The following is a 15,589-nucleotide window of genomic DNA, read 5'->3' on the forward strand; positions in this document are numbered from 1 at the left end:
ACCACTGTGCTGCCATTCCGCCCCATATATTTGTGTGTGTACTGGTAAACATTAAAATTAATTAACAGCAACTGTTGATAACTAGTGACTACGACTCTGTTCCTCCACATTTTCTAAAAAGTCTTTTGAGCTTGGGTTCCATTCTAGAATCTTCCCATCCAATTATATCAACTGGCTTGTAACAACCTGTACAAGACACTAGAAATCCTACAAATGAGAACATAACTTGGCACAAAGTAATCATAAAACTCAAGCTAGAAAAAAACCTACAGCTATCCAAAAATGTAAAATTTGGTATACATTAAAGCTTCAGCCTTGATTCATGCAAAGCCTTTCCAAACAATACTGAAGGGATCAGAATGCAAATTAACTTTTCAAATTAGTTAATATTTTAAATCTCTACCATAAAACACAATTGAAAATGACTTATCAAAAAGACTGCTGCCAAGCCAAAGTTCCTGAAAATTCACCTATAATCTGTTATCGCAGTTTGTATAAAATGAGCAAAATTAAGATATTTAAGATTTGTAAAGAAAATAATAACAGATAATTTTCATTTCACAAGAACATGTGTGCCTATCCCAATGGGACCAACATGCAAAGAAATTCTGAAATGCTTTTAAAAGTTTCTGGCTTGATCAGTTGTTCTTCAGAGTCTGGCGAAAGGGGATATCTGTACACCCTCTTAAAATCTGGCATTGCTAGCTTCAGCCACATATTCAATTGTCCGAGCCAACTTTCTAATTGTGCAACATGGAGGGAAGTTTTACGGCCCCTCCCACTGACAGAAGCCTAAGATCCCGCCAAATCAATGGGCTTTTGAATGGCTCGCCTCATTTTCTAACCCCAGCCCGCCACAACGAGGTCATAAAGTTCCACCCAAGGAATTATTCACAGAATTCAAATTGGTTAGTGCAGCATTTTGATTCTAATTTCAGAGTCACCAATACATTTGAAATGGACAGAATGTATGTAAACAAAACTATAACTTGTAAACTAATGATTTCCTGAAGAATGTGTGATAAGATAATCATACCACTGAAATAGCATAAAGCAAACAATTCATCAACTGTTATAAAGATTGAATTTACCACCATTACCCAAAGGTAATATAGTCAGTAAAATGCACATTACCACTTTGGTCAGCGTAAGCGTAATTTTTCAGAACATCAGCCGATACCGATTGAAAGCATGAGAGTTCATTCTAGCAGAACAATATCAGCTTCTAATTAAATGCATTTGGCAGATCTCAATTTCAACTTTGACTTGCTTCTAGATTTATCAATCTCATATTCATGAGCATGCAGCAAATCAAAGTTACTCTGTTGTGTTAATCTAAACATTCAAATTATTTTACCAGGTTAAAGTAGTCACTTAATTGGGTTTAAATCCAATCTCCGTTGATGAAACAAATATGCCCTTAAGTGACAATAACTTTGTTTATGTCAAGCAAGACAAGACCATTGATGTGACAAAGTGTGTATTTAATTACACAAGCTGCACTGACTGAATTGAGTCCAATCAGTGTTGCTCAGAACATGACCCACCCAATACATATCCCTCCCTCCATGTTGAGCACTGATGGAGCTATTTCTTGAATGGCTTCCAATTTGCTGTATCTCTTTGGCAATTCTTCAAGATGCCAAACCTATATATTGCAAATAACAATTTATTTCCCAAATCAAAGTTTAATTTCCTTTTTTAAAACATTTTCCTTGCCTTATTTATTGACTGACATCATGTATTTCCCTTCATTGTTCTAAATGTACCAGATCTACTCAACAATTCACATCAAATAAGTATCCTACTTCATTCAGAACAGCCATATGAGTAATCAGCAGGGGTAAAAGGGAAAAAAAATGAAGGAGTACAATGTAGATTGCTCAAGGTTGAAGTGGAGCACGGGAAACTACTGTACAACTGGACATCCATTAATAGAAGTAGAAATGACTCTTCCTTTAGCATCAATGTTCCTCACTATTTTGAGCAAAAACATTTTCAGCAAGGAATGGAAATAATTTTTATTAATAAGATTTATCTTGCATTATCACAATGCCTTAAAACAATGAAAGGTTGAAAGAAAGAAAATAGTAGGTACTGATGACAAAGCAAAGACAGCACAAAGCTGAAACAAAAACAGAAAATGTTGGAAATCATTGGGAGATCAGGCAGCATCTGTGAATAGAATATAGGAATGAATGTCGTGCACACAAACTGAATCCCAATGTTCTCTCTACAGATGCTGCCTGCCCTGCTGCTTCCGGAACGTAGTGTTATTATTTCTGATTTCCAACATCTGCATTTTTTTCTGCTTTTGTTCATACACAGCTGAAGATCTATATCTCCACCAACGTTACCTCAACTCCCCTGAGTCACCATGCTCAGTTACTGCAAATCAAATTTAGGTCAAGAGAAAGTCAGGCGAAAGGATGTTAAGGTTTCTTTGCCAAGGAGGACTGCAGAAAATTGTCATTGCCAAATGATTAGTTTTTTCCCTTTTCCAATCTCCTCCCATCACTCCCTTGTTGCCTCTACCACTGAAGGTGGACAGAGATTATCCTTTTGCCCATTTGTTTGTCTGTAAATATACTAAAAAAAACTAATGGATGGATTTCAATAAAACTTGGTAGACAGATGGAGTTATGATGCAAGAAAGAACCGATTGTTTTCAGTGAAAATGCAGATCCCCATCCTGGAATGAACTATCCATTGGCTCTGAAATCTCTTATGATGTAGAGATGTCAGCGTTGGATTAGAGTAAGCACAGTAAGAAATCTCACAACACCAGGTAGCACGATTATTTGGTAGAACAAGCCATAAACTTTCAGAGCATTGCCTCTTCATCAGTTGCGTGGGTGCTGCGTTCACAGAGCATACATAGACACAAACTCAATTTACAAGATAATGGTTGAAATGTAAGTCTTTACAGGTAATCAAGTCTTAAAGACCCAGACAATGAAATGGAGAGAGGGTTAAGCACAAGTTAAAGAGACGTGTATTGTCTCCAGACAGGACAGTTAGTGAGATTTTGCAAGCCCAGGCAAGTCGTGGTGGTTACAGACAATGTGACATATACCCAAGATGCCAGTTGAGGCCATCCTCATGTGTGCGGAACTTGGATATCAGCCTACTCAGCAACTCTGCACTGTCATGTGCTGTGAAGGCCACCTTGGAGAATGCTCACCCAAATATCAGAGGCCGAATGCCGTGACTGCTGAGGTGTTCCCCAACAGGAAGAGAACACACTTAACTGGTGATTGTCGAAAGGTGTTCATTCATCCATTGTCGTAGCGTCTACACGGTCTCCCCAATGTACCATGCCTCGGGACATCCTTTCCTGCAGCTTATCAGGTAGACAACGTTGGCCGAGTTGCAAGAGTACCTGGTGGATGGTGTTCTCATGTGAGATGATGGCACGTCTTGCAGAGGTTGTGTGGTGTCTTGGTCACTGTCCTCCTGAAGGCCGGATAGTTTGCTGTGGACAATGGTCCGTTTGAGGTTGTGTGGTTCTTTGAAGGCAAGAAGTGGGGGGTGTAGGGATGGCCTTGGCGAGATGTTCGTCTTCATCGAAGGCTCTGGACAAGATGTTGTAGCTTCTCCGCTCCAGGGAAGTACTGGACAAGAAAGGTACTCTGTCTGCCGGATCCCGTGTTTGTCTTCAGAGGTGGTCGGTGCGGTTTATGATGTGGCACGTAGCACCTGTCGATCGATGTGTCGAGCGCCATATCCTGTTTTTATGAGGCATCTTTCAGCATCTGGAGGTGTCTGTTGCGAGGCGGCCTTCCTGATGCACGACAACACAGAATCGCTGAGCAGAAACTGAAAGCCAAGTTCTGCACATGAGAATGGCTTCAACCAGGATATAACCCCCACGACTTGCCTGGGCTTGCAAAATCTCACTAACTGTCCTGGCTGGAGACAATACACATCTCTTTAACCTGTACTTAACCCTCTCTCCACTCACATTGTCTGTACCTTTAAGACTTGATTACACGTAAAGACTTGCATTCCAACCATTATCTTGATTACATGTAAAGATTTGCATTCCAACCATTATCTTGTAAATTGAGTTTGTATCTATATATGCCTTGTTTGTGAACACAACTCCCACTCACCTGATGAAGGGGCAGTGTTCTGAAAGCTTGTGCTACCAAATAAACTGGTTGGAATTTAACCTGGTGTTGTGATACTTCTTACTCAGTTCTCTCTCAACAGATGCTGTCAGACCTACTGAGATTTTCCAGCACTTTCTATTTTTGACTATGGAGATGGCTGGTCACGAAATATAAAAGGCAGACATTATCTTAGCATTCTGCACTAATCCTAGAAAAGTGAGCAGCAATGGCAGAAGAGAGGAGAGCTGATGTGGTCCAACAATAACTGATAATGAATGGCAAACCAGTTGTGCACCAGAAATATTCAAATCCTTGCTTCTGGGTGTATGGGAACTAAACCAAGCAGAATGACTAGAGTGAGATCAAGGGTTGTACCTGGACAAACACAAATACAAAGGTGGTGGTGAATGGTGGTGGTGGTGGTGGCGGGGGGGGCAGCAGTCAGTAATTTAGCAGACAGGTTGTTGCAGCTGAGACTGTTATAAAATAGGAAGTGTCACTATAAATAAAGTGTAGGAGAATTTTCTTCTGGGCGCAGACACTGTAGGAAGTGGGGAATGTTAAGGGTTCTTGATAATGCTGGCTGCTTTTCCGTCGCAGCGGGAAGTGTACATCTCAAATGCATAATGTGTATATCTTAAGAGCATAAAACACCTCTAACCCTCATGAATAAAACTATCTTTCTCTTCACAGATTGTCATACTTGCTGCATATTTCTAGCATTTTCTGTTTTTATTTCAGATTTTTAGCTAGTGCAGTATTTTGCTACGTTGAATTCTATCAGAGTGCACTGTCCTTAGGGTTATATTTAAAGCTCAAATATTCAGTCACAAACCTAACTTTTAATAACTTTGGTGAAAATCAACTATTATAACACATAATAGAACAAGTGCTGACAAAGCAGAATCAAAGGCTCCCTAAATAAACTAAAAAAAATTAGCTAGACTCAATTGTTCAGAGTTCCCAGTTGCTATTTACGAGGGCAAGAGCTTGAAACTACATTATTTTTGGATAATTTGAAATTATCCAAAAATAATGTCGTTTCAACATACGGCAGGCAGCCAGACTCTTCATATGTCTCACGCCGAAAACAGAAAGGAAGTCGCTGGATTTTGTCTTACTCCCACACTTTGTTATAGATATCTTGGAAAAAATATACACAACTATATTCAAAGAATTCTGGTCAGCTCTGTGACTGAACAAATCAGATTCTCCCACAGATCATTTTCCATGGCAAAAAGTACACTGACAGTTTCCAGATTGCACTTCAGCTAAGCTTCTGCTGGTCCCACTCCAAGGCCAACCGCAGATCCCCCTCCATTAGATCTTAGTGCTTAGCTTGCAAATCCAATAATTATACAAGAGCAAAGAAGAAATGTGGGTGCAAATAAGTGATCATTTACTCCAACTGAACCAAGTTTTCCAGAGTAGAATTTGATAAACTGGCTATTTAAATACTATTAAAACATGAGTTTTATTGCCACATAAATAAATAAAAATTCCGACAGTATAAATCTGAGGACCATGTGTACTTCTCCAGCATAATCTCTCCACATGTTCAGTCAATAAAAATGCTCAAGTTCATGATTCTTACCATTACAAGATGCTTTAGTTTGTTTACTTAATCTCTGCATGGGAATTATACTGGCAGTGGTTAGCACTGTGACCTTGCAGTACCAGAGGTCTGGGTTCAATTCTGGCATCGGGTCGCTGTCAGTGTGGGGTTTGCACGTTCTTCTGTATCTATATTGGTTTCCCCCGGTTTCCTCTCAGTCCAAAGATATGCAGGTTAGGTTGATTGGTCATGCTAAATTGACCATAGCATCAAGGGGATTAGCAGGGTAAATTTGAGAGGAATAGATTCTGAGTGGGATTGTGGTCGGTGCAGACTCGATGGGCCAAATGGTCTCCTTTTCCACTGTAGGAATTCTATAATTCTATAACTAAACATATAAGCAAAGAGACAGTTCCAATTACTTAGAGAATACATTTTGCCAAGGGACATAGACATGCAAATGATTTTCAGAGTGCTTGCCCCCCCCAAATAATACAGAAGTAATGAAATAAAGGGATAATTTAATTAGTTTGTTTAAAAAACAAAGGATAAATGAGTATTTATAGAAAGATAGATTTTCAGTAATCTTCCAAACGTTAAGTTTGAAACTTATTTTACAGTGTAGATTTAATCATTTTCTTTAGATGGATTCATGTATTAGCAAACAGGAAAGTTTAAAGTTTATTTATTAAAGTCAAAGGTAGGCTTACATGAACAGTGCAATGAAGTTATTGTGAAAATCTTTCGTCATTCCATTTTGGTACCTGTTCAGATACACAGACGGAGAATTTAGCATGGCCAATGCACCTAACCAGCACGTCTTTTGGACTGTGGGAGGACATTGGAGCACCCAGAGGAAACCCACAGACATGGAGAGAACACACAGACTCTGCTCAGACAGGAACCAAAGTCGGGAATCACACCCAAGTCCCTGGTGTTGTGAGGCAGTAGTTCTAACCACTGTGCCACCATGCCGCCCTTCAATGAAAGATTGTTTTAAAATTACTAGAGTAAGGTTCAATTCAATACACTTACCTGAAACCTGATCTTCAGTCAGGCCAAATGATGACATTACATTCTTGCTGATTTCATCTTGATTTTTTAAAGGGTCAAAGGCGGACATGCTGGCCGCACTGACAGGAACTGGCTGTTTAATTGTGGAGTCTGGTGCCAAAGGCTTTCCATCTCTTCCCTCAACTGCATCTATAACAAAGTACAAAACTAAAAGAATGTCTTGGCTACTTATTAAAAATAGAAGTATTTAAATATAACAAAGCCAGTTTTCCCAATAACCTTTTCCAAAAATGTGCATATGAAACGGAGGAAAATCAAAATGGGTTGGCGAGAGGGGGAAAAGTAGGGAGGCATGGACAGGCACTTGAATACAAAATATCATGGTCACAAAGTTACACACACTTCTAATCTTCTGTTAGTATTTTATACATTGCTGGACACTGGGCTCCAGTCTTAAACTCAGTTTAAGCTTTTCTGATGTGCTAAAATTAAATCTTTAACAGGTTTGAAATTTTATTCCACATTACACCAGAAATAGAGAAAAGTCTGCAAAGCATTCATTATGTAATCAAAAAATCATTAGCCAACAGCCTCAGAAGTCGCACTGCCAAATCGAAGATCTGTGGGGAGTTGGGTAAAATCCAGCCTTCCATCATTCTGAGAAAACCATTTTACTGAGTCACCTGGGAGTTCTGTAAAAAATTTAAACAACAAAACTTTGTGGATCCAAACATCTTGAAAATCATAGATGTCAACAGTGATCCCACAGGTACAAGGGGGGCATGGATGGAACTTATTACAAGATTGATGGATTGACCATGCTAAATTGCCCCAAATGTGTAGGTCAAAGGGATTTGCAGGATAAATGCATGGGGTTATGGGGCTCGAGTGGGGCTTGGTAAAATGTTCTGTTGAAGAGTCAGTGCAGACTTGATGGGCTGAACGACTTCTGCAGCATCTGCAAACTTTGAAATTACACCCCTTGTGCCCATTGATAGACATCAAAGAGTTCAATACCAATCCCTAAGGCTGGAGGCCACCACAGCATACTTCCCAGCCGTTGCTTTCTTCAAAATGTAAATTTTCTAATATCCTTAATCTCTTTTAAAGAACAGTAATACTCAACAATTTGCATTCCTAGAATTTCTTTAACTCAGAAAAATAAGGCTAAACACTTCACAGAAACAAAATCAGACAAAAATATGACAAACTGAGGAAAAACAAGATGACTTCTGATTATTGTTTCATAAAACTCTCTTGGCCACCTTTGTAGTTTGTATCCTTTATCTCCAACATCTTTTTCTGCACATTTATTACAGATCTAGCAGGTCCACTTTCTAACCTGTAACATTTCTATAGCATAGCAAGTGGATACAATAATTATTCCAAAAAATATCTAAAGTGCCTTAGTGTCTGCATGCCAGGGCATTTACTGCCTAAATGTTGAGCAGTATTTTACAAGTGAGATACTGAATCTCCAATTTCAACTTTCAGCGCACACACGTATGTGCAATAGTTGGATTTCCAGTTTATTGAGATGGGGGAGTTTAATCATCTCAGTAAAAATTCAAGGGTTCCCTCTGCAATGTTGTACTTTGATTTTTTTATCATGAGTGAATGTCAATTACATCATGGTATTGACCTGTGTAGTTGCTAAGATCATAAAAAAAAAATCGAAGGAACTAATTTAAAATGACTTGGTATTAATTCCAGCTGCTTCAGCGTCAAGCAGTTTTAACTGCATGATAATTTACTTCTTGCAAAGCTAGCCTGTCTACAATAAATATTCAACACACATTCTAAAATTAAACAGACAAAGATTTATCCGTGCCAGGTTAATACATTTTTGTAAGAATCCGATGCAACAGATACTAAATAAAAAGGTATACGGAGCTAATTGGAATAAACTTTTTTTTAATATAAAAATGAGTTGCCAGAATGTCAAATGTGCTATACCGTAAAGAGTTGGCATTTAGTTTCAAACTGAAACTAGTATTTTCCCATACAGAGTGCTTTGTGCCCCAAATGTTTCACCACAAAGAGGGGCTGTGCGGAAAAGACAAGAGGAAGGTTGCCCTGAAGTTGCTTAATTTGACCAAAAATAATAATGAAATGCTCCCTTTAAACGAAAGCTCACATTAAAATGCTGTTGCCCCGTGACTGCTGCCCTTGTCCGTCTAGGTGGCGAAAGTCGTAGGTTTGTAAGGCTCTGTCAAAGCAGCACTGGTGAAATGCTGCAGTGCATTTTGTTGCATGGTACACACTGCCACCACTGTGTTGGTGGCGGAGGTTGCAATTGGTGGATGATGTGCTGTTCAAACTGCTTTGTCCCGGATGCTTGCGTGTTGGTGGTCAGTCATGCAAGTAGGTGGAGAGTATTCCAGCACACTCCTCGACTTGCAGATGGTGGACAAGACTTGGGGAGTCAATTGGTGAGTGGCATGGCAGATGGTGGAATTTGAATTCAATGTTTTAAAAACCTGAAATTAAGAATCTACTGATGACCATGAAACCATTATCGATTGTCGGAAAAACCCATCTGGTTTACTAATGTCCTTAAGGGAAGGAAATCTGCCATCCTTACTTGTTTTGGCCTGTGTGATTCCAGCACAGTAAAAAGTCTGACAACACCAGGTTTTAGTCCAACCTATTTATTTGATAATATACTCACAAGCTTTCGAGGGGACTGTCAGACTTTTTACTGTGTTTACGCCAGTCCAACGCCGGCATACCCACATCATGATTCCAGCACCACAGATATGTGGTTGACTCTCAGGTGGTCTCTGAAATGGCCTAGCAAGTCACTCGGAACCACATTCTCATGGACCACTAAGGATGGGCAATAAATGCTGGCCAGCTAGTGACGCCCATGTCACAGAATTGAATAAAAAGACAGAGGAAAGCATGTGTGTGATGGGACAGGTGCATTTGTCCACTAGGAGAATAGACAGCTTTCTAACAACATTCCTCCCATTAAAAATAGATTAAATATTCTTTTAAATAAGAGAACTTTTCAGATTACCCACTCCTAAAGTGGGTACTAAAGTTAAAGTCTATTTATTAGTCACAAAAAAGTAGGCTTACATTCCCACTGCAATGAAGTTACTGTGAAAATCCCTTAGTCACCACACTCCAGCACCTGTTTGGATACACAGAGAATTTAGAATGGCCAATTCACCTAACGCACACATCTTTGGATTGTGGGAGGAAACCCACACAGACATGGGGAGAATGTGCAAACTCCACACAGACAGTGACTCAAGCCAGGAATCGAACCCAGGTCCCTGATGCTGGGAGGCAGCAGTGCTAATCACTGTGCCAGCCCTACTACTTCCAGGGATTGTGAGGGGTCGATGTCGCTGAAAACTGTGTGCCTCTTCCTAATTCCTAATATATGCATTGACATAGCTTGAAAGCGAATTGGTTTCTGTGTTTGCCCCTATTTCGCAGCAATGTTATGAAAATGCTTGGGGTTCCCTAATGACTTGGAAGGTCACTGGTTGTTCAATGGCTCAAAAAATTTGGGAAACCCTGTTCTACAGCACATTTGTAATGTCATTATCTCAGTCATAGAAAGTGATCAGTTTTTTTTAATTTATCTTATTTGAAGCAAATTCCTTTTTGGTTATTCAGTTATAGCTTCAGAACTGAACATGGAAAAACTGAAAGGAAAAGGTGATTAAATTTAAGCTCAAAATAAATACAAAATTATACAACCACATTTCGGTTGGATTACAATGTTTAGGCTGGTAAAATTCATAGCTGCAAAGAGGTTTTACCTCTGCTTCTTAAAATGTGGATAAATTAAATAGTTTTTAGGTTTTACGAGACAGCTGGTGAAATCAAAATATTTTAGGGTAGAAGAGCATTGTTCTGAAAGGATGACTATTGCTGGCTACAACAGAAAAAAATCCATTTCCTCAGTATAATCATGGCAATTTCAGATGACTTATCATTCCAACAAAAACATTACTGCAGGGACTTATTTTTCAAAACACCTGTCTGAAAGTTTGTTCAGATTTGGTAAAAGCAACAGTACCCATTTACTTTGATTTGAGGAGGTGCAGGGAAATAACCATATAAAATTGACCTCAATTTGTACCAAATGTATCCTGAACATGTAGACGATGATCAATTAAAAATAAAATCTGACCTAATGCGCCTACAAAATCGTTTACTTACAAACTTAATTGTGTGTCCAACAGTTCCAACTTTATTATTTTATCAGGTGAAGCAATTAGAACAGCAATGGACGGTGAAGTCTGAGGATTGGTGAGTTTTTTTTTAGGAATCTGGATACCTCCCTGGGCACCACAATTCTCTCCTACAATTATTATTTTACACAGAATGTTAAAGTCATTATGTACCTATTGTACATCTGGGGATTGCAGTACAAATGTGCACATCAACATTGAAGTCCTTCAGGTTTCCATAAAGCTTGTGTTAATACACTCAGTGAAAAAAAAATGAACAAAGTACTGACTTTAGAAAACACATGGATTGTAGGTTATAAACATTGACACAACAGATGTTTAAAAGGGACAGGAAAGCAAGACCAAGAATCCTACCTACCATTTTCTGGTATGTTAGCAGAAAGACCTGGTTCAGTGGGTGGTTCCAAGCTATCCAGCAGTCGATTCACTTTATTCCGAAGTTCTATAAGTTCCCGGCGAAGATATTTAACTTGATTAGATTCCAATGGTCGCGGTTGCCCATTTACTATTAGACAAATAAAAAAAGGCCTCATTAAATTATCAACAGCACCATACATCATTTGTGATAATAAAGGACATATTTGGTATAGGTAAATTATACATCTGTTGATAGCTCAGGCCTTGTGATTTGAATATGATAATGTAATAGCATGCAGTAATAAATCTTCAGGATTACCATTTATAAACCTGCACATGCATTCTTAGTGCCAAAGCAGTGGGAGCATGATTAAATATACTGCATTATAATTTACTTTTTATTCTTGAATGCCAGCAAACAACAAGCTCTCCCAAATTCCCTGATCCTAATTTACATTAATCTATCCAATGGGAAACCATGTTGGCATAGATGAAAATTCCCTTTTTCTCCCCTCCCCAAAAAAATGGGAAAATAATAATACGCTAGCAAGTCAGCTAAAGAACATAGGCTATAATGCTCAAATGCAATATGCCCAACTTTAGATGGGCAAAAAACTGATGACCTTGCATTCACTCCCACCATCAGGTTCATGGCCGCCCATGTAAAAAGATATACAAGGCGACTCTCTCACATGCACTTATTATTTCTTCATTTTGGATTCAAGAAGGAAATAACATGCATTCTTAACTTCACAAAGTAATAGTTTATGGAGTGTTTTGCTCTTTTTAAGGTCTTAGGGTTTAGGGGGGCAAAGAATCCCATTTTCCTCCACCTCGATAGCAGACTATTGAGAGAAATGCAAAGTATTTTAAATATCTCTGTTGTTACAGAACACAATTTATATAATCACAACATAATTTAAGCATGAACTACATCCATTAATGCCAATACAACTCCTAATTGTTCTAACAAAAAACATTCATTTGGAAGTTGAGGATGTTGGCTTCAACGCAATGATGGCAACCAGACCAGAAAAGCACTTTGCATTAAATATCTTATTTCTTTGATATACAACAGTCATGAATTATTTACTGTTTTTGCCACTTTAGTGGTAATTTTACCACATTTTGCCTGCCATCCAAATCCTGATTGGAAACCAAAAGTGGCTTTTTACTTTGTCAGAAAATGTATCAAATGGAAATACAGAACCAAAAATGAAATACTTTATCACATTACCCAAGGGGTCTCTGAAATGCACTTGGGTATTACTAGATTGGAATAATCCACTGTAATTATAAAAATTACACTGAAAACAAAGCATTTCCCTTGTGAAATTTTTGGAATGAATTCATTAAGAATCTTAATCTAAGAAGTGTCTTTCACAATAACAGACTTTCCACAGGAGAAAATCTAGTTAGATTCTCAAGTTACATCATGCAAAAAACTGTAGGATGGAAAAAATCATGATTTCTTAGACTATACAGCACAACTATTGATATGTAAAGAACTGATGAAATAATAAGCAATATATATTGTCTACGGCAATACAATACATCAGCTTACATAACATAGTAGCCAACTCTCTTCTACAAGTTTGGAAACACAAATGCATAATTCATTCTGACCTGGGGAATCCCGAAACTTTGAAATAATTGTAATATGTAAGACTTGACTGTTCAATTCTACCCAAAATGAGATTTTAAGGGCGGCACAATGGTTAGCATTGCTGCCTCACAGCACCAGAGATCTGGGTTCAATCCCCAGCTTTGGTCACTATGTGTGGAGTCTGCACATTCTCCCTGCGCTCCCACAGTCTGGGAAACATGTTGGCTAGGTGCATTGGCCAGGCTAAATTCTCCCTCAGTGTACCCAAACAGGTGCTGGAGTGTGGCAACTAGGGAATTTTCATAGTAACATCATTGCAGTGTTAAAATAAGCCTACTTGTGACAATAATAAACTTTAAATTCATGGAATGTGGATGTCACTGGCTAGGTCAGCATTTATTGCCCATCTCTGAGGGCACTTAAGAGTCAACCAATTGCTGGCCCATAGCTTTAGCCTGTTTGGAGAACTCCAGATGGGTCATTTTTGCAATGGGACACTCCAGCTAATTTTGAAAGATTACTGGAATGTGAAAAGCTGGTCCAGAGAGTTTGGCCACAAGTACCCCTTAGTTCAACAGCAAGAAATCTAATCTCACTGAGCATCAGCTCACATTAAAGACCAAGTCGTGGTGGTGACAGAAAAGAGAACTAATTGTTCACAACAGTACAGCAGAACCCTGTGATGCTCAAATACTTGAGGTTGTGATGCGATACATGGCCTTATTTGGGTTTGAAGTCACAAAACTAATTGAAGCACAGGTGCAAGCTGCATGACAGGAAGTTGCTGACCAATTTACCTGGCTATAAATAAGGGGCAAGAAGGAAAGCAAAATTATGCTCCTCAATTTTGTATACATTCCTCGTGACACCCAAACATATCATTAAGTTAGGAATTTGCATATCTGGGGGGCACCATTACAAATACTGGAAATAAACTGTTGCCCAATCTCACTGCACTCTTTCATAATGTGAAAGCAGTATGGCGCATTTTTCTAGTAAGAATTAAGAGGAAAAGGAGAAACAGATTCAAACTTAAAACCGAAGCTTTTCTTGGCTATTATAGGATTTCTCAACAGAATTAGTAACCAGAGATTTGGTTAATGTAACTAATGTAACTTGGAGTTCTAATCCCAGACCCTAACAGAGATTTGTTAGGGTCTGGGATTAGAACTCCAAGTTACATTAGGAAGCCAGACTAGGCCCTAACATTTTTTCTATTTAGCATGAATGTTAGGATAGGTGTTTTGTTCTAGGTGTGATTCCAATGATGAAGTGTGGATCTTTTATTATAGTAAAACAAATTTTATTTATTAACACAGTTTAAATATAGCTTTAACCAAAGAATCACCTTAACATTAATCATTGAACAATATTTAAAAATGAAAGGAAACAACTTTGCTTTCTAGCTTATGAATGTTGCAGTTGCAAATAAGCCTCATTCATCAAAACAACTTTTACATAAGAACATAAGAAATAGGAGCAGGAGTAGGGCATCTAGCCCTTCGAGCCTGCCCCGCCATTCAGTAAGATCATGGCTGATCTGTTGTGGCTCAGTTCCACATTCCCGCCCTCTCCCCATAACCCTTAATCCCCTATCAAAAACCCATCAACCCGCATCTTAAAAATATTTAGCGAGGTAGCCTCCACCACTTCAACGGGCAGAGAATTCCAGAGATTCACCACCCTTTGAGTGAAGAAGTTCCTCCTCAACTCTGTTCTAAACCGCCCCCCCTTTATCTTGAGGCTGTGCCCCCTAGTCCTACTGTCCTTTCTGAGCGGGAAGAGTCTCTCCACCTCTATCCTATCCATCCCATTCATCATCTTATACATCTCAATGAGATCTCCCCTCATTCTTCTAAACTCTAACGAGTACAAGCCTAATTTATTCAGCCTCTCCTCATAGCTCAACCCCCTCAACTCCGGTATCAGCCTAGTAAACCTCCTCTGCACTCCCTCCAAGGCCAAAATATCCTTGTGTAAGTACGGCGCCCAAAATTGCACACAGTACTCCAGCTGCGGCCTCACCAATGCCCTATACAGCCGCAGCAAGACCTCCCTACTTTTATATTCAATCCCCCTCGCTATGAAGGCCAGCATCATAAGAACATAAGAACATAAGAAATAGGAGCAGGAGTAGGCCATCTAGCCCTTCGAGCCTGCCCCGCCATTCAATAAGATCATGGCTGATCTGTTGTGGCTCAGTTCCACTTTCCCGCCCTCTCCCCATAACCCTTAATCCCCTCTCTTATCAAGAACCCATCAACCCGCTTCTTAAAAATATTTAGTGAGGCAGCCTCCACCACTTCAACGGGCAGAGAATTCCAGAGATTCACCACCCTTTGAGTGAAGAAGTTCCTCCTCAACTCCGTTCTAAACCGCCTCCCCTTTATCTTGAGGCTGTGCCCCCTAGTCCTACTGTCTTTTTTGAGCGGGAAGAGTCTCTCCACCTCTATCCTATCCATCCCATTCATCATCTTATACGTCTCAATGAGATCTCCCCTCATTCTTCTAAACTCTAACGAGTACAAGCCTAGTTTATTCAGCCTCTCCTCATAGCTCAATCCCCTCAACTCCGGTATCAGCCTAGTAAACCTCCTCTGCACTCCCTCCAGGGCCAAAATATCCTTGCGCAGGTGCGGCGCCCAAAACTGCACACAGTACTCCAGCTGCGGCCTCACCAATGCCCTATACAGCTGCAGCAAGACCTCCCTACTTTTATATTCAATCC

At 39.4% G+C, this 15,589-nt stretch overlaps 1 protein-coding gene across 1 annotated transcript in view; it reads right to left on the minus strand.

Annotated features, from left to right (window-relative positions):
* tfg (trafficking from ER to golgi regulator) overlaps nucleotides 1-15,589 on the minus strand; it is a 149,490-nt gene that overhangs the window by 51,911 nt on the left and 81,990 nt on the right. Inside the window, exons 4-5 of the mRNA XM_080203545.1 lie at nucleotides 11,257-11,403; nucleotides 6,706-6,873 (exon numbers count right to left, since the gene is read on the minus strand). Coding sequence (XP_080059671.1) covers nucleotides 6,706-6,873; nucleotides 11,257-11,403 — 315 coding nt within the window. The remainder of the gene's footprint in view (nucleotides 1-6,705; nucleotides 6,874-11,256; nucleotides 11,404-15,589) is intronic.

The sequence above is a fragment of the Carcharhinus amblyrhynchos genome, chromosome 15, assembly GCF_965287045.1.
Source record: "Carcharhinus amblyrhynchos chromosome 15, sCarAmb.v2.hapA, whole genome shotgun sequence".
Lineage (NCBI taxonomy): Eukaryota > Metazoa > Chordata > Chondrichthyes > Carcharhiniformes > Carcharhinidae > Carcharhinus > Carcharhinus amblyrhynchos.